The 25,236-nt window shown below is 38.1% G+C and overlaps 1 protein-coding gene across 4 annotated transcripts in view; it reads left to right on the top strand.

Annotated features, from left to right (window-relative positions):
• LOC118844204 (spermatid perinuclear RNA binding protein) overlaps positions 1 to 15,069 on the top strand; it is a 140,679-nt gene extending 125,610 nt beyond the window's left edge. For 3 of the 4 annotated variants that reach the window (XM_036752044.1, XM_036752045.1, XM_036752047.1), the window contains 5 exons: positions 3,530 to 3,664; positions 4,880 to 5,020; positions 7,531 to 7,654; positions 11,937 to 11,981; positions 14,559 to 15,069. In XM_036752044.1, coding sequence (XP_036607939.1) covers positions 3,530 to 3,664; positions 4,880 to 5,020; positions 7,531 to 7,654; positions 11,937 to 11,981; positions 14,559 to 14,635 — 522 coding nt within the window. In that variant the 3' untranslated portion in view covers positions 14,636 to 15,069. Of the gene's footprint in view, positions 1 to 3,529; positions 3,665 to 4,879; positions 5,021 to 7,530; positions 7,655 to 11,936; positions 12,057 to 14,558 lie in introns of all 4 variants that reach the window. The other variant, XM_036752046.1, reaches the window with a different exon arrangement.
• Positions 15,070 to 25,236: the final 10,167 nt, after the last annotated feature.

The raw sequence follows: 25,236 nt of genomic DNA, 5'->3' as shown, positions 1-25,236 counted from the left end.
CTTATACTATCCACCTTGCAGTGCCATTGTGGGGAAAGTACTTTGTAAAATACTATGTAAATATGATTTCTTATTACTGTTTGTCACCAATGTCATTGTTTTAAGCTTGTTGAATGAAAAGAGCGCTGCCTAAACTTTAGGTTTAGAGCTTTGAATTTGCCCTACCTCCAGAGTGTCTGTTCTCTTGAGTGTTTGATGGCGTTCCAAAAGGTTAAATGAACATGAGTGAGGGAGTTAGCATTATGTAAGAGACTAAACTAGGAATCAGCAGACTGGCATTGGATTCTAACTTTCTACAACTTATTAGCTATAACCATGGGTGTGTCTCCAGACTGGAGTTTCCTTATCTATAAAGTGGGAGGAATAACACTTTGTAAGATGTTCTGTAGATCAAATGAGATAATATATAGAAAGTGGCTTATAATTGAAAATACTATGTAACCCTCTGCCATTATCATTATGTGAGCTAAGAATGAGAATTTCACACTATTCCCTCAGAAGACATTCCTCATTGAACTTCAGGCATTTGGAAAACTTAGTTTCAATGTGTAGATAAAGAACTTTGTATTGTCTTTGCTTTGACTGAATATTTATTCATTATCAACAACATAGTCACAGACTTATTGGATTTTTGAGGCCTGTGCTATGTCCAGCTCTTTGAGGCATTCTGTTTGCAAAAGAAATATAAGGTATGGTACCTTCCTGCAAGAAAATCAGCATCCATCTGGGGGGATGCCACAAGAATGGGAAGGTTTAGTAAACAAGTGGTTCATCCTGAAATGCTGAAGTTAATATACAGTTACAAAACCAGCTGGGTATTACAAGATGCTAACTATGGTATATGAGAAGGGGAGAACACTGGATTGTGAACCACATATATAAGGATACATTTATTGGGTTTTAGATACAATATAGCTTTAAGTAAAGAATAATTTATGAAGCTAAAGAATATATCTTACAAATAACAACATTGTAGCCATAAAAAGGCAAGGGTTCATTCCCCCCCCCCCCCCCAACACCACACAAATAAACAAACAAAAACAAAGCAAAAAGAAGTAACACCACCATTGAAACTTGGCACATTTTTAAAAGAAGTCTTAGACTTGATTGGTAGATGAAGTAATAGCAATTAATATTTTACTTCAATAGATCTTATTGATAGGGCTGGTTTTTTCTACACAAATAGCAGCCCCAGGAATGGTTCCTAGCCTGTGAGTAGTGGACTACTGGAGGTCTGTGGAGTTTTGAAAGGGATTCATGAAGCTGTATGTGTATCAAGCATTGCTATTTTCATCACCACATATAATTACAACTACTACTATATGAGGATGCATGAAAATTTGACCTTAATAAAGAGGTTATCATACTCCTTAAGATTGGGAACCAGAGCCTTAGGTTCAGTAGTTGCTGTGATTATAAAACATTATTCGGTGATGATAAGACTCTCTGTACTTAAAGTTATGCTGGTCAGGTAACAGGCGTAGTCTCTTTGACCCATGTGTGAAGCCTTATTCTATCTTGGTAGAAGTTGTCAGAATTTGTGCTCCACCGTGGCACAATCTTCAGGAAGCTAAGGTCATGACCCTCCCTCCATGGAGTCATAGGAGCAGAACTTGATTGAGTGGAGGCAATAATTTCACTAGTTAATTTATGTCAACTTTTAAAAATTGATCTTTTAGAAACTGGAATGCAAATTTTAGAAATGTGGTTGGACTTAAAATGTTCTCAAGTCAAAATGCTTCCTGCCAAAGAAGCAGGAATATTTGTTGAAATTGGACTTCTTGGACTCTACCCCAGACTATGATAAGCATAAGCTATTTAGACTGGCTAATTGAGAGACTCTTGACTTTTTTTTTTTAAAACTAGGTTGGAGACCTTTGCTCTCCGTTACATTGATTGGTTTTGTGATCTAGAAAATAAGAATAATAATAATTAGTTGTAGACTCTGGCAAGTTGTGTATTAGTATCAGTTACTTCATTTGTAAAGTGGAATAGTTGTATCTCCAATCCCTATGTCAGCCTGTTAAGAGGAAAAGTCCTCGTTAATGCTATAGATTTGGAACCTTTTAGTAATGATGTACAATGTTTCCTCTAGCACTTGGCTATTTTATATGCCTTTCTTAAAGCTGTAGTGCTGCCTTCTGAGATTGTGGATATTGGTGAATAGTCTCAGGGGTGGGGAACCTGCGGCCTCAAGGCCACATGTGGCCATCTAGGTCCTCAAGTACAGCCCTTTGACTGAATCCAAACTAAAGAGAACAAATCCGCATAACAAAAAGATTTGTTCTGTAAAACTTGGATTCAGTCAAAAGGCCACACCCAAGGACTTATAAGGCCATGTGTGGCCTCGAGGCCACAGGTTCCTGACCCTTGGTGGATGTAGCCTTAGTGGCTGGAAAGTTATTCTGCTTTCTTGAGAATGGAGTAGTTTGGAGAGGGAGCTAAGAATGAACACTGACTTGGGAGTCTGTATAGAGACCTGGATTCTATACCTCTCCCTAATAATAATGCCCTACATTTTTATAGTGCTTTATGGTTTTCAGAATCCTCTTAAAAATCTTCTAGAATACAGTACCTTGTTGTGGCGTGGAGGCAACCCTTGGGTTTTGAAGGTTGTGCCAGAAGCATTGCCAATTGTTACCAAAATGGAAAGGCCTCAAGTTTGGTCAGTGGTGGACCATCTGTGTATCATTTGAGGACCAGCCTAATTGAGCTCAAAGAGGCTCTGTCACCAGATTGGAGTAATAGTCACACATTCAACCATAGCAACTTAGGAAGACTGTTGACTAAGGCATGGAAAAATATTAAAAGGGAACGGGAAATTGGACACTGATAAAATCTTAGATCCTTAGGAAGTAAAAGTTTTCTAATGTTTATGCAGTATTTTAACCACAATAATACTGTGAAGTGAGGTAGCGCAAGTTATTATCTCCATTTTCCAGATGAGGAAACTGAGCTAATGAGTAATTACAGCTTTAATTTCTGCTCATCCTTTTGGTTTATAGAATGTATTCTAATCTTATGTGGTCAGTCGTGCAGGGATTATTATTTCATTTTTGTAGATGATCAAATTGAACCCCAGAAAGGAAAGTGGCTTGCCTATATTCACAGGGAGAGTAAATTTTGTATTTAAACCCAGGTCTCTTGACTCCAAGTCTGGTGTAGTCTTTCTACTATACCATGCCTGTCTCAGCAGAATCATATTAACCATTGAGAATTTTTTTGTTTCCCCTTTGTGAATGATTTCCCTCTCCATTTCTGCCCTTAGGCAGTGTAGAAACTGTTTAATAAATAAACAAGTTGGTTTAATAAGGGTCTTTTGTCTGCTAAATTTGTTTCTTCATCTGTGTGATGGGCATAACGATATTTGCATTTACAATATAGTTTTGATTTCTAGCAGTTAAATCATGCATTTCAGTTTGTTAAGTTTTCCTAGAACAAGTGACTTTCGTAATTAGGGAGTTCAGATTTCTGGAATTTCATATGATGTGATATTTCCCCAAGTTAAGATTTTCTTTTGTCTTTGCAGGTAAGAACTCAGGGCCCTATCCTTACAGCAAGTGGTAAGAACCCTGTCATGGAGCTCAATGAAAAAAGAAGAGGTCTTAAATATGAACTCATCTCTGAAACAGGTGGAAGCCATGATAAGCGATTTGTTATGGAGGTGCGTTTAATAAGGACTGAGCCAACCTTTGAGTCATTTCAAAGGGATTGTCTCCCTGGAGAGTTGTGACTAAGTTGCCTGAATAAGAGACCACTATTCAGGGCAAAGGAGGTGATAGTCCCATTTTCTTCTGCCTTTCTTCTATTATATTTGGAGCATTGTGTCTGGTTCTTGGCAATACTGTTTAGGAAGTGCATTGAAAGTTTGAAGTGTATCTATTTGGCATACTTTGGGCAAAACTAAGACTAGTGGGTGGAAGTTAAAGGAGAGGCAGATTTCGGCCTAATGTAAGATAGAAACTTCTGATAAGCTTCCAAAAGTCGAATGAGATTCCTTGGAAGGTAGTGAACTCCCCATCAGTAAGTATTTTAGGTAGAGGCTGAATTATTACCTTTAAAAGGCTTCTTATTCCTTTAAGTCCCCTTTTAAATCCGGTATTCTGTCTGGATGAAGATGAGTAGGATGGTGAGGAGTATGAAAGGAACTATGAATGTTTTGCCTAGAACACATTTAGGAGAGACCTTATTAATTCTCTGAAGCGCTACCAGGGGGGAGAAGGAATGGATTGATTCTTCTTTGCTCCAGAGGGTAGAAGTAAGACCATTGAAGAGAAATTGCAGAAAGGCAGAGTTTGGCTAGCTGTACAGAAAATTTTTTCATAAATCAGATCTCCCCCAAAATGGAATGGGCTACTTCAGGAAGTATGCATTTTTCTCCCATCACAAGTTTTCAAACTAAAGCTGGCCAGTTGTTTGTCTGGGATGTTGTAGAGAGCATTTATGGGTGTCTCTGGGATTTTCTGATTTCTTTCCCTTATTTTGTTGTTTCGGAAATATTTCATCCTTGATTCTTCTTTATGTCAAAGTTACCATTACCACAGGGGCTGAAGAGGTTGTGGGTGAAAGCAAGGAATGCTTTCCTTTTATCTTTTGCCTTAAAGAGAAAAGGATTAAGGGAGGAGGGAAGACGGTCAAATATCTTGTCTTGACACTTATAGAAATTAGAGGAAAACTAAGGATAACTTTTTGGGGACACCTTTTAACTTATGTTCTTTGTGGAGTCTGTTGTTTTTACACTTAGATGATTTCATGTCCTGACCTTGGGGAGAGGAGGCAGAATTTCCTCCCAAATTTAATGTATTTCTGTTTCAAAACCTTAGTGAACTAAATTAAATATGGTAGCTTTAGTGGGTAAAAGTGCAACTTTTTATTTCAGGTAGAAGTAGATGGACAGAAATTCCGTGGTGCAGGTCCAAATAAGAAGGTAGCAAAAGCCAGTGCAGCATTAGCTGCACTGGAGAAGCTATTTTCTGGACCCAATGCAGCAAATAATAAGAAAAAGAAGATTATTCCTCAGGTAGGTCTATTCTCTTAAATTTTACTTCGATTTGCCAAATTTTGCTGAGTTTCCAGTTAGGGGCCAATCCCTGTGCTAGGTACTTTGTCAAATTATTTCTTCAAGAGATTTTAAAATTTTCTTGTATGGGTCCCCATTCCACTACACGAATCAGCTCGTCATAACTTAGCAGATTTTTTTGTGTGTGTGTGATGTGCCCTGATGAACAACTCCTGATGGCCAGTGACTTCTCTTAGCTAGGTTGCTCCTTACTAGTCTATCATATAATCTATCCCCACTTTCTACTTGAAGACTTTCTGACTTGCTATAGCCTATCAGAGTTTGCTATGGTAAGGCATTTGAAATGGATGGAATAGAGGTTTTGCAAAATACCCCTTGAGTTTATAAGAGGGGGTTCATGGTGTATTTCTATATCTGTGTTCATATTGCATATTTTTCACCATGGTGGGATGGCGAATTCAACACATCTAATTCAGTTCCTAATATGACCAAATCACAATAGTGAATTTAGTAGAAGAGAGACAGTCTTCGTTCCCAAGGAATGAGTTAATGGTCTTCTTGGAAAAAGATAATAACTCAGATATACCAAGTATACAGTACTGGGTGGGATCTGAGGAAGAGCTCACTTTTGGTTGGGTGAGCATTAGCATAAGGAAGGCTTTGTGGAATTGGTCCCTTGGGGGGAGCTTGAAGGATGAGAAAGATCTTAGTAGTTTATAGAGCTGGGAAGAGGAGGTTAATTTTAAGTGTGTGGGAAAGGGTATGCAGATGAATAGAGTTTGGAAGGGGCAGGGACCTCAGGGAAAGGTAAGTAGTTTAGCTAGAGCATGGAGTGTGAGGTAGAGGGAGAGAAGATGACATTGTGCCTGACAAAAGTCCTTCTTATTTGTACCATTTCCTTTGTTGTATCTGCCTCCCATTAGATTAGGGCAAGGTGTATTGTTTCTCATTTTTGTATCCCCATTCCTAAGCACACTGCCCTGCACCTAGTTGTGCTAAACAAATGTTTGAAATAAGTTTGAGTAAGACTACAAAGGTGGTTTGGAACCAAATTTGTGGAGTGCCTTTGAATATGAAGCTAAGGAGCCTTGAACTTTATTTACTGAGAACTAGGGGAAAATTCAGGGTGTTTGCAAGGGAATAGCCTGATTAGAGCCATCCTTTATGAAAATTACTTTGTCAGTAGAACATAATGTAGTTGGAGCAGGAAAAAGCCAAAGGAATGGGGGAGGGTGAGACACTTCTGAAAAACTGAAAACAGTGTCTCCATGTATTTTCCCTTGACATCTTTTTCTTAGGTCACTGACTTCACAGTTTGGAGACAAACATAGTAATTTCTGATATTTAAATTGGGATTGGCCATGAAGAACTTCTAAGTCATCTTGTATAGACAGGAGTTGCCAAACATTACAATATTGTCTTGTTTTGCACTCAGCTCTATTTCCTATCTCCTTTCCCCCCCTCTAAGTTGGATTTTGATTGGGAATTTTATAGCTTGACCTGCTGTCCTATTTAAGTGTTGGTAATAATAATAGCTATTATACTTAAAGGCTTGCGAAGTTTTTATATTACGGTATTTCAGCAAGGTTAGCGATGCATATGTTATCACCATATTATAGAAACCAAGGTTCTGAGAGGGGAAGTCACTTGCCTAGGAGTCACACAACTTATTACTCTTAGAGCTTAGATTTAAATTTAGTTCTCCTACAGATAGAGGACCTTATAATCAGTTTTGGTTACAATGGTTTCAAAATCCTAAAGGCTTCCTTGGGCCTCATTTTGATACTGGTATATTTTTCCAAATATATATTGAGGTAACCTGGTGATGGGTCAGCTTTTGATGGATTGTCTGGTGCTTTTGTGATATAGCACATTATAGTAGAACTTATAATAAATTTATTAGTTTTAACTACCAGGCTTATTGTACAGGAGAACCAATAAAAATTGTAGCACTGCTTGAACTCTAATAGGATTATTAGCTTTATTTTAGTACTATTTATTTTAATCCATACTGGTTTGGATGTCACCTTTATTGACACAGATCACAACCCTCTCCACACTTTAGTTAGACATTTTCATTAGTTTCTGTGTCCAGCTTTCTGATGATGAGCTTTTTTTACTTAGCTTGCCTCTTTGGACAATAGGCATAACGTCTGCGACACTGGGCATATAATATAACACATGGAGGTGACCTTGAGTTCTTGAAGCTTATGCCAATGGAGTGCACGCTCTAGCAGTTCTTAAATTTGAATCCAAGGACATGTCTGCCCGTGGTAGAAAGGTTCATCATCAGAAAACTGGTGATGGTGAGTTAAAAAAAAGAAAAAAGTGTTATTATCTTACTGTGAGATAGAAGGTTTGAGATTTGTGTCAATGGAAGGAATATATATCCTTATGAAACTGTGGGTCTTTTAAAGTATCCTGGTATGTGTATAATATATGCATTAAAGAGGTAAGATGATGACATTTCCAATTTCTATAAGTAATGAACAGTGTGTCATTGGTAACAGGCCAAGGGTGTAGTAAATACAGCTGTGTCAGCAGCTGTCCAGGCAGCTCGGGGGAGAGGAAGAGGAACCCTTGCAAGAGGAGCTTTTGTTGGCGCTGCAGCTGCCCCTGGTTACATAGCTCCAGGTAGGACACCATATTTGGGGTGGGGTGGGGATAAGCATTTATTAAGTGCTTATTATGTGCCAGGCACTGTGCTAACAAATGCTTTACAAATATTATTTCATTTGATCCGTGCTGTGGTCTTCATTTTACAGTTGATTAAACTGAGAGGAAAGACAGGTTAAATTAACTTGCCCAGAGGCCAAACTTGAATTCAGATCTTCCTGATTTCCAGGCTTAGCTGCCTACAAAAGGTTTGACTTTTCTCAACTGAATTTTGAAAACTCAACCCCCAACTCTCCCCCAACCCCTCCCATGCCCATCTTTGGGATGTTTAAAACAAAAGTAGCCTCCTATTTCTCTATCACTTCATGGTTTACAGATCACATTTTTTTATTCTAACCCCATTGAACGGATGAGGAAACTGATTGAGTGGTGAAGAGATTAGTCCAGGGTCACATGGCTAGTAAGTAGAAGACCTGGGTTTGTGCTCACATCTTGGGTGCACTACATTGTGCTGCCTGCAGACACACAAAAGAAGAAAACACAGGCCATTGTCTCCCTCTTCTTTCTTCTTTTCATCTCAGACCTCCTTGATGTCACTTTCCACTTTCTCCTCCTTTTGCCTAGGTTCCAACAATGAGGTGCCCTTTGTTCCTTTCCTCTCCTCTCCTCTTGCTCTTCCTATTCCCTTTCTTCCTCCTTCAAGCCTATCTGTATTTAATGGTTCCTTCCTTACTGCCTTCAAACATTCTCAGATTTCCCCCCTTCCTTTAAAAACCTGTAGTAGACCCTATCTATCAACCTTTTATTCTATGACCTCCTTGTAAAAGCTGTTTGTACTTGTTACCTTCACTTCTCTCCCACACCCACTTTTTAACCCTTGATACTCTGGCAGGTAATCTGGCAGTCACTCACCTGAACCTACTCTCTTCTAAGTTACCGGTGAGCACTTAAATTTGATAGTCTTCTCACTTCTCATCTTTCTTGATCTAGGCTGCAATTGAAGCTATTGACTCCTTTCTCCTCTTCTTTGGGTTTTCATGATGCTGTTTTACTCTGTCTGGTTTTCTGCCCCACATGTGTGTGCTATGAGCCCCTGCGGGAACCCCCCCACTCCCCCCGACTCCTTGGTTTCTTTTATTGGATTTTCTTACATGTCATGGTCCCTAACTGGGTGTTCCCTAAGGCTTTCTCTTTAGTCCTTTCTCTGTACTCTTGGTGACTTGCATATATGGGGCGGGGAGGGGGTTGAACTAAATGATTTCTAAGTTCCATTCTGGCTCTGATTTTGTTTTTCCTATTGAAATTTGTTTTCCTGTAACTTCATAGTTCTGCTCTACAGTACAGCCCTTCAAATCCTTGCAGATAGTAATCATCTCTTTCTGTTTATCCTCCAATATTTTTCTCCAGTTCTTTGAATTCACTAACCCTCTAAGATTTCTACAGTGCTTTACTAACAATCATCTCATGCAGTAAGTACTACATAAGCATTTGCCAATATTGCTGCTCCCTGTTTTACGTATGGGGAAACTGACACTCAGATTATGACTTGCCCAGGGTTTCTTCCAGGAAGTACTAGAAATGGGACTTCAACCCAGGTCTCCTAACTCCAAATTCATTGCTATTACTGTGATCAACCTTCAGAGGGCTATATAAATGTCAACCTTTGTAACCAATATGTGTACAGTACGGTTACTAGACCTTTGCTATCCTAATTGCTCTCCTTTCCAGAAGTTTTAGCTTGTCAGTGTCATTCTTTAAATTGTGGCAACTGCAGTTGGACATAATATTTCACATGTGATCTAAGTAGAGGAGGGGACATAAGCACATATTCTTTCTCTTCTTGACATCCTCCTTCTATTTACTCAGCCTTATCTAGTCCTTATCTTTGAAGAACTATTATTTTTCATTATTGGATAACCGTTGGAGCTCACATTTCCCCTAAAAAGAAGCTGACAGCATTTCTTTGAGGGGAGAGGCATAGGGCCTGAGTTCATCTGTAAAATGAATGGTTGGATTAGATGGCCTTAAAGGTACCTTCCAGTTCTAGATTTTATACAGCTAATGAGTATCAAGAAAATGACTTTAGCTCGGATTTGTGGTCTCCCAAGTCCTTTTTATTTTCCCTTTTGTTTTCGGGATTTCTGTCTTTCTTTCTTTCTTTCTTTTTTTTTGGAGGGGGGAAGGCAGGGCAATTGGGGGTTAAGTGACTTGCCCAAGGTCACACAGCTACTAAGTGTGTCAAGTGTCTGAGGCTGGATTTGATCCTGGGTCCTCCTGACTCCAGGTCCAGTGCGCCACCTAGCTGCCCCATCCCAAGTCCTTAGAAAAGTTTTTACCATATTTTCCTATGGCTCCATTCATCCTACTGATGTGTGTTTTTTTTTTTTAAGAGCTCCATTATGAGAAGCTGGCATACTTTGAACAGTATCTTCATTGACTGGCATGCTGATATAATTGAAAATTAACTACATATTAATTGATGTGTAATGTAGTTGCCTGAAGAGTTGATACTTCTAGAGCTAGGCTTTTTCTTGTTATAGTTATTTCATTTCCTCTTTTTTTTGTGTCTCGTGCTTACTATTCATGTTCGCTACTTGAGTGGGCCCATGGTGAAGAGATATTCCTTCTGATAATAAATTTATATAGCATTTTTTGGTTAGAAACCAATCTAACACAGAAATGATTCATTGGATTTCTATAACTACGTCGTTCAACTATCTACCTTATTATGATTTTATACTTTGTATTTTATATATTTTCTATAATTATATTTTATAGATGAGGAACCTTTTCCCCCAACATTGAAGTGTATTTTCCAAGGTCATAAAGTAGAACCATGATTCAGGTCCACTGATTTCTTCAGTCCATAGTTTACTTTTCCCAGCAAACAATGGTGCTTTTCCCTATTATAAGATTAGGACATAGAATGACTGAACCTAAAGGCCTTGAATACATGGCTGTGATTTGTGGTGAGAAGACCTGAGTTAGTACCAGTCATTGAGGTGACCTTGGGAAAGTCATTTCATCTGTTTAATACGTGTATGATAATACCTGTGTAATCTTGGATAAAGCAATTCCTCTCTCAACCTCACTTTGTCCATCTGTAAAACTGAGAAGATTGTGTTAAGTGATGTCTTAAGTACCTCTTTCTCAATCCACTAATCTTTTCTGATGTTAAGTTTTATCATCTCTAATTCAGGAATAATAAAACCATGGCCAGCCTCTCTTTCAGGGTCACATGGGAGATAGATGTGAATGGGCTTTGTTACCACAAAGTGTTTTATAAATAGCAGCTACAATTTTTATTTTTTTTCCTTTCCCTAGATTTAAATTCATTGAGTAATTCATTTTTAGTTTGCTTGTGTCCGTGGTGTACTTGTTACCTGTTTTCTTTCACCGATGGTTACAAGTGAATATTGGGTTTTCTTAAGGCCCTAAATAAAAGTTTGCAGACTAAAATTAGTTCTGCTATTAAGATTGCTGATCATCGACTTAATAAGAGAGCTTAGCATGGTGGAAGGAGCCTTGTATCTGGAGTAAGAAGACATGGAATATTATCCAGTTTTATCATAGATTCTCCACATTTTGGACCACTAGTTCTCCAAGGGACTTTGCAGGGATAGAGGGAGAACAGCATAATGAAAGGGGATTTGAATTTGAGCCGTAAGACAGGAATTCATGTCTGACTCTGCTCCTTTTGACAGGTAATTAAACTCTTCTGAACTTCAGGTTCTTTACATGTAAAATGACAAGGTTGGACTGGACTATATGATCTTTAAGGTCCCTTCTGGTTCCAAAGTAGTCTAACCCAGTCATTTTATAGGTGAAGAAGCTGAAATTTAGAGATGAGACACTGTGATTGCTGTGACCTTAGCTAAGCAATGGCAAAGCCAATTAGGACTCATTCTAGGGTCTCCTTACTCTAGGTCCAAAGCTTGTTTTCCTTGCTGTTTGCCAGTCCCATTCCTGTGGGCAAATCACTTCTGTTCTCTGACTCTTAATTTCCTTAACTGCTAAAATGGGTGTGATAATCATTGCTCTTTCTCCATCCCAGGTGTATGGTCAAGCAGCTGGTTTGTAACCTGTAAAGAATTATAGGAGTGAGACTCATTGCTATACAGATACTTTTCTAAGGTCCCTTCTGACTCTGACATGTTTTAAAGATATTTCCACCTTTAAGGATCATTGCTACTCTAATGTTCTATGTTTTAGTGGACGTACTTAGCTCATTTTTATGAGTGGTTAGTGCAGGTGTTTTAATTTTTCAAGCCTTGATCTCTTATTTCATTGTTTGCTCTAGGTTACGGCACACCCTATGGCTATAGCACAGCTGCTCCAGCCTATGGTATGTACAACCTCTTACTGACCTCTGCCATTCCTGACTCTATCCCAGCAGTCCAAACTCCAGTTTGATTTCAGGGTTCGTATCAATTAACTAGAGGGACCCTAAGAAACTCAATTAGTATGGTGACCACACTAAAATTCACTTTGAACAATGCCATAACCTTGTGGTTCTTGGTTTGGTTGGAGTAGCTTCCTTCCTTTGTTGCTTTTCCTGGTTGTTGAAGGACTGCTTGTCTAACTGCTTGTTTTCTTACCGTATTGAATTTGACTATTTTAACAAGTTCTCCTTACAGCCAAGTTACGCTCTATTCAAAGACAACCTAAGGGCCATGAGTATTATCTGATGTAGGGATGAATTCTGGGGATGTGCAAATCATATAGGCTGCTCTCAATTGTATGTAACACTAATTAGATGTAATACTGAACCTTACTGATAAGATTAGAGATGTGCAGTAAATACCAAATAGCAAAAGTATCCCTTCACTTCTACATGTGTTGCTTTGGGAATTCATTGCTCCTAGAATATAAACTGGGAGTTAAATCCCATTATAGATTACAGGGCTAGAGAATAGGGGTGATGGTATAGTGTAATGGAAGTCATTCTGTCTTGGGATCCGGGACATGCAGATTTTAAATCTGTCTCTAACTAAATCATTCTCTGACACTGGGCAAGTCAGTTTTTACTTTCTGGGTTTCACTTTCCTCATCTGTCAAATGAGGCAATTGAATTCAATGATAATTAAGGTTCTTTCTAACTTTCCATAATCTCACTGACTGGCTGTTCTAAAGAGAACCCGACAGTTCTAGGGAAGATTTCAGTTGGCTGGATGGAATCTTCTATCACCACTGTGTGAACAGCAGAAAGACTCCAATAGCCAATCATGGGTTTGTCCCACCTGGCTCTTTTGGTAACTTTGAATGAGGTTTATGTGGTAATGGAGGCAGAACATTTTGGAGTCAGTAATATGGTCACACATACTTGCCCTGACTTGGGTTCCATGTTTTTGGAAGTAGTTATTTGAAAGATGTCAGTGTGTGTGTGGTGTGTAGTGCATCTATAGAAGTGAGTAGTATGTTTAGGATAATGGGAAAAAAGCCTTAATGTGATCTCTAGAAGCTAAATTAGGTGATGCCCTTATCTTGGAGCTAGTCCTTCTATACTTTATCATTGCATATACCATTATTATACTTTTTGACTTTAAGCTACTGTCAAATGGAAACCTTGCTTGACCTGTTATAGTTGTCATTCCTGCCATGGGAAGTTGTAGTAATATATATTCCCAAAAATGAGATACTTGCATCCTGGCAGAATATAGTAAAGTCACGCTGGGTTTTAGATGTTCCTTCAGTCATTGAATGTAATAACCTTGCAACATCAGGGGAAGTAATTCTACTCCATTTTACAGATGAGCAAACTGAGTTGTAGAGAGGGTTAGTCACTTTTAGCCCATGTGTGACTGGTAAGTGTTAGATCTTAGTACTTAAATCTGGATCTCTGTGCTCTTAAGCTAACCATATAAACAGATTGAATGATTACCACTTAGTATAGGTATGGCACACACTTTTTTATACCAGTACCATCCTGTGTCCAAACTACATTCCTATTTCCCTCTATTGCTCTTTACCTAATCACTATTCTGTCCTCTGTTAACACTGTGCTTCTGTCCACATAGAGCCTGACTTGCAAATGTTTCCATCCTCTTTGTCCCATATAACTGACTTCAAAAATGTGTGATATTAGATGCCCCATTTTTCCACATAAAGAGTTTTTTTTTTTTTAAAGAAATGTTCTTGTGATGCAAAACTACTTAAATGGCGCTTTCTTTTGGCTGTAAGGGAAACATGTCTTTTGGCCTTTGTAAAGCTGTTGCATGTTGGGAAATGTTCCTCTGATCATCTGGTGCTCTTAAATACCTGCTGTTGCTGCTTTGTGATTTCTATATAGGTTAAATCTGAGCGAACAGAAACAGGAGCCGATTTTCAAACCCTATCTGAGTATGCAGAAGTTTGCGAGGCCACAAGAACTGATTTAATCATGAAATTCAGCAAGCCATTAATCTTTCCAGATTTGCCATGCCAATATTACCATTATATTGCCCCCTCCTGTGTTAAGGATTCTCTTGGTTGGGGCTTTATTTCAGCATTCTTCCCGGTTGGCTAATCTCCAGAGAGCAGAGTTGGGCTTAACTTTTCATAATTTATTTTGGTACCATAAAATGAAAAACACCAAACTTCTAAGAAAAGACATTTGTATTTTGAAAGTAATTTCAGAATTACAACCCAACAGTATTACCCTCAATCTTTGGTTATTCATAGTAAGATCACTTACCTAAGTCTATTTTGGGGGAGGGGGGAAAAGGGGGTGGAATTAGAGCCTTCCCAAAGCAATAATTATTAGGCAAAGTATCGTACATAACAAAAGAATTATTGTTGATGCCTCTTGCTGGACCTCTCCTGAAACCAAATACATTGACTGACTAATCTGGAAAGGGTTAATAATATTACTGTTAAGAATTTTTAATCTGATTTTTGGATTGTTAAACTCATTTGGAGTCCTCTCCGTTTCTTCTCTCTGTAGGTTTACCCAAGAGAATGGTTCTGTTGCCCGTTATGAAATTCCCAACCTATCCAGTTCCCCACTACTCATTCTTTTAGCAAATGGCTGAAGCTAATTCCTATTGATTGAGCAACAATCCAGTCCAGTCCCGAATATTAGAAGAGAGAACAAGCCTTTTTATCCGGTTTCCTTTGAACATATAACTTGGCGCAAAAATGATTTGTAAAGAACATCTTTTCCTACTTTTGATTTTTTGATTTTAACAAATGCAAATTTAGTTCTCTAAAACTTGAAAAAAAATACACACAAACCTTCCATTCCCTTACCCCCAACAAAAAAACCTAGTTCTGTGAAACGTTACCTCATTTTCCGATAATAACTTATACCAGCCCTTCTGTTCTAGGGGACAAACTAGCCGCTCAAAGTTTGTTTTAAATGAAGTCTCAGATTATGTAAAATTAAATTTGTGAAGGATGTATAGAGTATAAAACAAGGATCACAAATAAACTGTTTTTGTTGTAACACAGAGTAATGCCTGGTTCCTGATGCAGTCTTCTATTCTTGGCCCAGGGTTAACTCAGTTCAGGCTGCAGTTATTTATTTATTTTTTAGTATTAGAGAAACTTAATTTAATTTCCAATTCTGTAAATACTAAGGTGTGTAATCAGGCTAGTGAATGAAATTGGGGTTTGGTATAGTGTTTTAGCTTATTTTTTATACTTGCTATCTGAGCATACTTAAAACTTCTTAGGGCTTAAAGATGAAGGACATAGTCATAACTCAGTGCTTTATAATTTAGTAGGGTAGAGATGGACCCTCACATCCGTAAGCAGATTGCCAAATAACAACCAAAAAATGTTAATGGTAGATGAGCCCTTTAATTTTGTGAGCCTACTTTGGACCAGGGACTTACGTAATACCCTCTTCCTCTATCCCAATCTGAGTTCAAGACTGATTCTGTAAACAGAGGATTGCTTTTACATGTGGATATTGCCCAGAGATGGGAGGCAGCAAGGAGAAGAAATGTAATGGTTTTTGAGTTCAAGGCAGCTTGTTACAGTGGAAAGAGCCCTGAACTAGGAGTCAGGAGCCTTGGATTCAAGTCATGGCTCTGTAATTTAATGTGTGTCCTTGGGCAAGTCCTTTATCCTTTTTAGGCCTCAGTTTCTGCCTCTGTCAAATGAAGGTTGGACTAGACCATCTCGAAGGTCCCTTCCATTTTTAACAATCAGTGAACCATAAAAGATGACAAATCAATCAATCAGCCCTCTTGTTCTTGTGGCCTTCACTCTGTAAGCTACTGTGTTCACTCCTGGGACTTTACAGGCAGAGCTGATTAGCAATTTTCCTTGGATTCCATGAAGGGGTTTCCTTTTTCCACTTTAATTCTTGGAGATCAAAGCAGCAACAAGGTCCCCATGAAAACTTGCTATTCAATTGTCCCAATTCTTGTTGAGTGCTGCTGTGGAAAGTGACAGATTTCAGCCATGGGTCAGCATTTCTTCTTAGGCTTAAGTATTTGAGCTGGTACAAAGCAGCAGGGTGGGGGTTAGCAGCCTTGAGGCACTCCACTTCTGTCACTGGTCACAATGGGAAAGCTCATGTTACTGTGACTAGAAAAGTAGTGGTTTGTTTGATTTAAGAAACTCACCCCCTTATGAAGCCAAGGTTTGGGCCTGTGAGGCTTACAAACTTGTGGTATCTCAGGAATGGGTTGATTGTCTTCTTGTAGTCCCCATTCTTCAGAGTCAACTCTTGTGGCTTTCTAAGATCTGTAAGAATGAGGTTTTCTTCTGTATTCAAATGATTGATCTGTACACATGAAAGTTTTTTGATGTGTATGATGGTAGGAAGTACATGATAGGATATTGGGTCATTACCATTCAATGAAAATATTTTACTCTCAGTAGCATAGAGCCTTTGGAATATAGATAAAAATCTATAAGCCTGCCCTTTCTTTGCCTTCACTAGTGGTGGGTGATACTTTAATCAAACATTATTTTTGTTGAAAATGGACCACGAGGGGGTAATTTCAAAGGGGAGTTTTGACTATGGTTTTTGATCGTATTCTGCTGACCTATGGATGAAATAAAGCCATCACTGAGAAGAAAAAGCATGGCTGGTAGCATCCAGTTTTTAAAAATTAATCATCCATTAGAATTATGTCTTCTCTTTCATTTTGGAGTCCTACTAATAATTGATGTCTGCAGCTATACTGTTATTTGAAATTGACCGCCCAGTTATTTAAAATTGACCATCCAATTTGAGTTCCAAGTTCCAATCTGTAGAAAATTCTTTGACATAGCTCACTTGGTGTACTTACCAGAGCCCTCTACAACTCCAAGAAAGGGAGCTGTGCTCTTTTCCAACATGATGGCAGTCATTTCAAACGATTTCTACAGAGTCCATTCTCTTTCTTTCTTTCTTTCTTTCTTTTTTTTTTTAAATTTTGTTGTTTGTTGGGAGTTACTAACCACATTGTAAACTTGCCCAGTTGCCGCATTACTTTACATTTCTCTGCTTTTACTGAAAATGAATGAGCTGTCAGTTTCCTGGTAGAAATGATAACCCTTCTGTAAGTTCGAACTTTTGAGAGACCATGATGAGTTCAAAGTGTCCTCTTCCTCCCTCCCTCCATTTTGTAATGAAAATTCCACTTACAGCTGAAAGAGCAGAGAAATTTAAATGGAGCCCTTGGCTCCACCAAACTGCTGGAATTAACCGGAAATTTTCTCTACTCTTTTCCCTGTTGTAGGTGGTTTTTTCATTGACAGCCCCTATTGTCAGCCTCTGAGCGTCGCACCTTTTATTATACACTTGGGCCCTCAAGATTTCTTCTCTGACTTCTAGAACCATCAGGTTGTGTGGCTCCAAATGGCTATTTCTCTGTCTTGGTCTTGAGAGCAAATGTGACTTAATGCAGCTTTCAAATCCACAGCTTTGGTATCTTCCTTTTGAAAGTGCTGACTTGACATGAACTCAGATCTTTTGATGGAAGAGCAATACTTTGACTCAAAGCCATGGGGGTCTCTTTCCTCTTTTGGGAAACTCAGCAATAGATGTATATACAGTACTTCTTATATCCTTATAGCTTAGTTTCAAGTTAGGAAGTTACAGACTTATGTAGAATTTGTAGTGAATCTGTGAGCTCCTGAGCCTGTTAACCTCTGCTGGTTTTTGTTTGTTTTTTTTTTTTCCTGTTTGTTTTTTTTTGTGTGTGTTTTTTAAAGTTTTTTCTCACAGAAACCGAAGAGTTGAATTCCTAACTGCGTAAGTTAGCACCAACAATTCAACAAACATTTGTCAAGCGCCTGCTTGCTGTGTGCAAAGCACTGTGTTAGGCGCTTGGGGGAGGTGGGAATTTGATAAGTAACATCTAGTCCCTATCCTAATAGAATTTTCTGGGCTAGTGGGGTTGGGTAGGGTGTGGTAGAAGGGATCTTGTTATTTGTCAGTCCAAAGCAGGTATCTTTCTTGAAGCCATTTCCCCTGCATGTTGGACAAGATATGGACTATGATATTCAACAGGTATCACTTGAGTCTACTAGAACTTGGGCAATGACTTGTTTCTCACTCAGATTAATTTGGTTCTTTAGCTTCTGAGGGTCACAGAACCTCACAGCCTAACAATATGTTGCAGTGCCAGGAAAAATGATACAGGAAGGTTTATGGTTACTTCTAGGGTGAGAGAAGTCATTCCTCAGTTAGGTCTGGAGTTGTGGTCTTCTGTCCCTGGCAAAATGAGTTAGCTGCCAGGCTTTGTTGATTATAAGATGAGATTGTTCTGGGGGAACAATTGTGCAAGTACTTGAAGATCATAACCTAGTTAAACTACAATTAGCAGAAGCACTGAGGAAATACCTCTTGTTGTATTTCACTCACATACTGGTGTTGGCCCCTCTCTGTGTTGCAGGTTAATACTTTTAAGCAGTTTTCAGCCTGTTTCTTTATAACTCTTTATTCGTGTTCTCCTTGGACCTTCGTAGCCATAGACACTTGTATAAAATAGGCTGAAATGTAGTGGCTAAGCTGTGATCTCAGTATAAAAAGGTAAGACTTTTTCTTTTCTGATTAAAGAGAAAATGCAACATTATAAAGCAACTTAAACCCACTTGCATCTATGACAATCATACAGGATGCACTTATTTATTAATCTATTAGGTCTTAGAGATGTTCGATCTTTGTAAATGTCATGGTCTGAATGTGTGATATTTAACTTTTCCTTTTAAAGACATGCAGTTATTTTCTTCTGAAGATAAATAAATTCCCCATTGCTGGGGGTGTGTGTGTATGTACATATGTGTGTCTAGATACGGAAAAGTATGTATTCAACTATATATATAGATATATATAGATATATAAAGCTATACATGTGCATATACACACATATAGTAGTATGTTTGTATATTCACACACAAATGTCACAAATATGCATGTAAGACACGTGCATCTATACATGTATATATGTAAGTAAAATATGTGCACTCGCACGTATATCAAATATGTATATACATGTCTGTATACAATGTGTGTTTATGTAGTTACATATATGTGTCTTAAATATCTATACATATATGTACTCAAAGTGTGTATATGCATGCATTTGTATCTCAAATATGTGTGTGTATTTATTATGGACATTTGTATCCAAACTTATGTGTGTACATATACATATATACAAAATGTACATGTGGATGTACATACATATATGTATAACGTGCATGTAAATTAGATACATGTATGTACACACCTTTAAAAAGAATTGTGAGGTGGTAAGAGCAAACCCATCTTCCGGTGGTTTCTAACATCAGAGCACTGTTTATAGTCTGCATCCTGCCATTTTGAAAACTGGAAGGTCAGCCTTGGTGCTCAGAGCTGCCTCCTTTCCTCCCTTACATGTAGTACCATATTTCTATACACTAAGGCTCAAATAGCCAGTTTCTTAGGGGGCAACCAGTTCTTTGAAGAATGAACATCCATGTTGCCCATTGCCTGTACCCATATAGTTCTAGTAGGAAGATAACCTCAGTAAAAGTTATAGAAATAACAAGAAGCTCTAGAACCTGAATGTAAAGCCAACTTTGGAAGACTCACTGAATCAAATGACTCATGCTGTTGGCCATGTTGGCTTTGCTGAGACTTAGAATAATGAAAGTCCATTCTGTAGAGACCACCTAGATTTAAGACAAAGAAATTTGTCTTTAACAATTTTGATGATTTATTTTCCATTTCAGTAAACTAGCTTGGTCTTAATTAAAAAATCTGGGGATTAGACCAGATGTTTTAATAAGTATTTTTTTTTTAATTTCAAGCATTTCCTGTGGACTAGCGGTTGAAATGTATTTGATATGTATAGATTAAAATGAACTTACGTTTTATATTTGCTTCTGAGTAGCAATTTTATTTCTATTATGAATTGTAAAGTTGCTGGGACAACTTTTTTTCATACAGAATCTGTACATTTTATATGGCTTTGAAATTCAGGGTAGTTTCTTATCCTAGCATAAGTTTGGGACAGCTGGGTAAGAGACTTAATACTTCCTTATCATAAACATTGGTCTGCATGATATCTGGACACAGCAGATTCTGGGGCAGCTTTCTAATTGATCATGAAATGCAAAAGAAATAGGCCTTTTGGAAACATTTCTCAGCTAAAACATGCTTACCATGAGAAAGTTGACACTTCTTTTTTTGTTTATTGTATTGATATGATCATTGTGCATGCCCCTAGCTTTTGAGAAATCTGATGTAATAGTAGCTAGTAAATGTACTACCATTCTGATATTCAGTCCCTAGGTCATTGGTAAATCAGGAACATAAAGTTCACTGGGTCCAAAGGTGTTACCTGGTTTGGAGTTCCTAAAACCACCACTGGTTAAAATGGACAAGTATCCAAGTCTTGGAAATGATTTTAAAAATCACTTAGCAATATGATATTCTTAAGAGACATAAGACCATGTTAGTGCATTCTCTGACTATGTTTTTTGGTGTTAGAAGGCAAAGTGCATTGAAGTGTTGAAAATTCCATCTGTTGAAAATTCCATCTGTTGGGAAGGGGATTGCATTGTAGGCTCCTTCTTGCTCTAGGATTTGATGATTTTCCCCCTTTGCCCTTGATTCTTAGGATATGTGTACATTTATCTATGTTGAGATTTTTCCAAATGTGATACAGAGTGGGAATTAGGCCTCTTGGCTGAGTTGAAGACAGTGATGAACTGGATATTTTCATTTGATACATCTAGCAAGAAGTAGGTAGGCCTGCCTTGGGAAATTGAATAGAGATTCAAAACCACAATGTTGAGAAATGTTCAGACTAAAAATCCTTGCTTAGATGAATAATGTCTTCCTAAAAATTTCCCTTTCATCTTCTCAGTACCTCTTATGAGATCTTTTATGTTCCTTTCCCTCAACCAAGATGACTCTGTTGAATTCGGAACCTTCATCTAAAAAGATGGGCATTTGGTATTGGCCACTGGCTCCTTAGTAGAGTGGAGGTCGGAGGTTAAATCTTAGTGAAGAGTTTAATTCTTGTTGTAGTAGGTCATCCTCACTGCTCATGTAAAGGATCTTTTTCCAGCAATTATTTATATAGAACTTAATAGCTGTCTTCTTTCTGCATAAACAAGTTGACTTTTAGTGGACTTTCTTCTTGATTGCCAAGTAAGTTAAATAAGTTTGCCGATATAAAGCAAATGAGTTGTACCCAAAGACCCCACTAAACCCTGTTTCCCCAGGATTTATTTCTCATAATGGCTCATAACATTCCACTTGTTAATTATATTTTGTTTTCCTTTGATGCAATGAGTACAAATTTAGTAGTGGTCCTAGGAAATGTTTCAGGAATCGAATGTTTTTGAGAGAGGTGGAATGAGAGAAAAAGAGAGGGAGCACATGAGAGGAGGAGGAGGAGGAGGAGGTAGAGGAGGAGGAGAGAGAGAGAGAGAGAGAAACACACATCTTTGAAGGGTACAACTTAATTCTTTATGTTTATTTGTTAAAGAGAATGCATTTTAAATTGGCTTTTAAGGATCATGGTTTTTGGAATTCATTGCTACCTCCTCTTTCAACTGAAAATTGAAGAAGTAGGGTCCTGAGAGGTTAAGTGATTTGCTTAATGTCACACACAGGTAATAAAACATATCTTCTTTTAAAGTCATTGTGGTTTTGTAGATCTCCCAACTCTAGTGCTTTGAATCATAGAAAAGTAACATGAGACCTGTCTTTCCAGGCCCTCAGATTTTAGCTCAGAGTAGCATAATCTGATTCTCCCTTGGAGCAGTGAGATTAGATGAGGTTGCCATGGAGTGCCCTGACAAACTCAGAATAGATATTGCCTGGTTCTTGGGGTTTATGTCCTAAAGCTAAAACTTGCAAAGTCAGCAGGTTTGGGTATAGATGTTGCATCTAGTGATTTCTTTTATTCCAACTTTATCCAGAGAGAAGATACTTGAAGTAGAAATTTCAAGATATGTACAGCAGCAGAAGTGAATTTCTTGAATTTGGCTAATTCATTTTACTGATAGGAGCTAATAATGACCTTTCTGTTTGGCTTCCAACCTCATTAGACATGCACTTAAAATAATGCTTTAGCTTTCATGTAGGGGTGAGGTTAAACTTTGCATACTTGTACCAAAGAGTAGAATTAGTACCAGTGGGTAGAAGTTTGAGAAAAACGTTTTTACTAAAAATATGAGAAATTGTTTTCTAGCAGTTGGTACTGTCCAAAAGTACAATGGACTGTTTTGTGGGTTATCGTGCTCCTCATCGCTGAAGATCTGAATTCAAGCAGAATTTGGATAAATATTTTTTGAGAATGTGGTAGAGGGGGTTTCTCCTCAGGTACAGGTCAGACTAGATGACCTCTGGGAGTCATTCCAATCCTAAAATTCATTGATTTAATGAATTCTGTTAAGTTTTATGTATTGTGTGACATAGGCAATCAGAGCCATGTGTTGTTCAGTTGTTTCAGTCATGTCCAATTCTTTGTGATCACATGTGGGGTTTTCTTTGCAAAGATACTGGAGAGGTTTGCCATTTCCTTTTCCTACTCATTTTACAGATAAGGAAACTGAGGCAAACAGTTAAGTGACTTGCCCAGGATCCCACGGTTAGTAAGTATCTGAGGCCAGATTTGAACTCAGGGAGATGTCTTCCTGACTCTAGGCCCAGCATTCTGTCCACTGCTGCACCTAGCTGCCCAAGCCATGTGTTAGGCCTAAAATACACCTTTCACTTAAAGAATCTCAGAATATATTTGTGTTTGGAAGGACCTATAGGGAAGACAGTAAGGATTGGGCAGAGATGTTCATAAACCTCGAACCTGGGTTTTGAAGAGTTCCATTGCAAATGGATACTTATGAACAACCCTGCACTTTAAAAAAAGAAAATCCAGGGTAAATGTGTTTTTAGAAATTCGACAATGTCTCCATCTCGGTGGAGTATCATTTAGCGTAGTATATATAGTATGAAACAACGATGGATTTGGAGTCAGAGGATCCAGGTTCAGATTGTACCTCTGCAACTTAGTACCTGTGTAACCTTAGGCACGTCATTTACCTCTCTGAGCTCCATTTACCTCATTTTTGAAATGAGAGGATTGGACTATATGGCCTCTGAGGCCTCTTCCTGCTCTAAATCTATGATCTTATTAACCTCTTGGTGCTAGTAGGTCTGGTGCTAATGTGCTTTCAGAATAATATTTCTTCCATTGAGAGGTTACAACAGTAACAACAAAAACCAAAGACTCAGTGGAAAGTAAATGCTGGGAATGGCTCCTGGATTGGATTTGGAACTCATTTGTTCATGCGTTAATGCTGACGTGACATTTGAACAGTGGACCAGCCATATGTGTGTTAAGTGCTTATATGTTGGATTTCAGGAGGAAAAAAGCTGCTTTTTAAAAAGTGAATACTTTGTCACTGGAAGTGTTCAAGTTGTGCCTAGATGGTGACTTGTCACCAATGCTGTAGAGGGCATTTGTTTTTCAGGTAGTGAGCTGGATTTAAATATACTTCAGTAAACAATTAGATAGCAAGGCATTGTGCCAAGGGTTGGGGATACAAAGACAATTGAAACAATCTCTTGAAGAAGCTTACAATCTGTGGTGGGGGAAGGGGCCTGGGGAGATGATATATAGACAGGATAAGTACAGTACAAAGTAATTTGAAGAGAGAGAACACACAATTGTACAGGAACATTTCACTTGAGGGAGAGGTAGAGGTTGAGCTGAATATTGAAAGAAGATAAAGATTCTTACTGTTAGAAATAAGGAGGGAGTATATTCCAGTCACAGAGTGCAGCTTGCTGTGTTATAGTCTTTAAAAGGTGTGTTTTTAGAGTTCTACCTTTCTACATTTGTTTATGCTTTTTATGAATTCCTAATGACCTAGCATGTAATCAGTCTTGTATAAGTTCCGTGGCAGCCTGATAAATATATTTTCTAAGATTCCTGTTCAGAAATTTCACTAAATCTACCAAATCCATCCCCCCTGCATTCAATTTAAGTCTGTAATTTCCGGCTTCTTTACTTTTATATTGAATTTACCAGTCTCTGACAGGAACATTGGCTAAAATTTGTGTCCTAACTAAATAGGTATTTTTGTAAAGCAGTTAGGTTTCCTTTTAAGACCTCGTTGGCTGTGCTATTCGGTGCATGTATTTTATATTGAAACTGTTTTGTTATCTTTAATCAGAATATAGTTTCCCTGATTATTTATTTCGATGGTATATGTTTGCATTTACCTTATCCAAAATTAGGATTGCAGTTGCTGGTTTTTTGTTTTGGATCCATCTGACATTTGGTTTTACTTCATCTCTTCTTTGGATGTCAGTATAAATTCTTATGCTTTGATGTGTTATTATAAACTGCACATCATTGGGTCTTGTTTTCTGCCTTCTAATCTCCAGTCCTAATCATCACTCCCTCCTGTCCATATATACTGTTAGAAGACAAATCCCAGGATTCTTTTATGATCTCATTTAAAAATTTTTTTTCAGTGAATAAAATTATTTTTTTTCTCTCCTTTCTGTCTCCTACCCTTCTTTGAAAAGGAAAGGAGAAAAAAAGAATCCTCGTAACAAATATGCATAGTCAGCCAAAATGTATTCTTGCATTTTCCATGTCCAGAAAATATATTTCTCAATATGCACCGTAAGTCTGTTATCTTTCAGGAAGTAGGTAGCATGTTTCATTTTATGATAGAATTTTCAATTTCTTGTATTGTTTATCATTCCCTAAAATCTATTTAAGTGTAGCTTAGGAGTCACCCATTCTCCCACTGAGCTCATTTGGAGTTCTGAATTCAAGTAACATTTCATATTTTATTTTTACCTTTTCCCTTCTGCTCTCTTAAGGGACAACTTGAGCATATACAATAAGAGAATGCCTGAGATACAGTATTAAGTGGGCTGAATAGCTGGTAGGTAAGTTTGGCTTAAGGGGGAAAATATGAAGTAAGGCTGGAAGGGTAATTTGGACCTAGATTGTGGAGAGTTTTCAGTGCCAGGCTAAGGAGTTTTTATTTTTTAGTAGGAGCAGAAGGGAGCCCCTGAAGGTTTTTGAGCAAGTGAGTGTTGTGATTAGATTTGTGCTGTAGGTGGGTAAGATTGTTTTGGCAGCTGTGGGGAGGGCGGTTTGAATGGATGGTAGATGTGTCAGAGGTCAACAAAAAATGTATTAGCTACCTCTTTTGTAAAGAGG

This window comes from Trichosurus vulpecula, chromosome 3, assembly GCF_011100635.1.
Source record: "Trichosurus vulpecula isolate mTriVul1 chromosome 3, mTriVul1.pri, whole genome shotgun sequence".
In the NCBI taxonomy this organism is placed as follows: Eukaryota; Metazoa; Chordata; class Mammalia; order Diprotodontia; family Phalangeridae; genus Trichosurus; species Trichosurus vulpecula.
The sequence above is the reverse complement of the archived record's forward strand: the minus strand, read 5'-3'. Positions and strand labels throughout refer to the sequence as shown.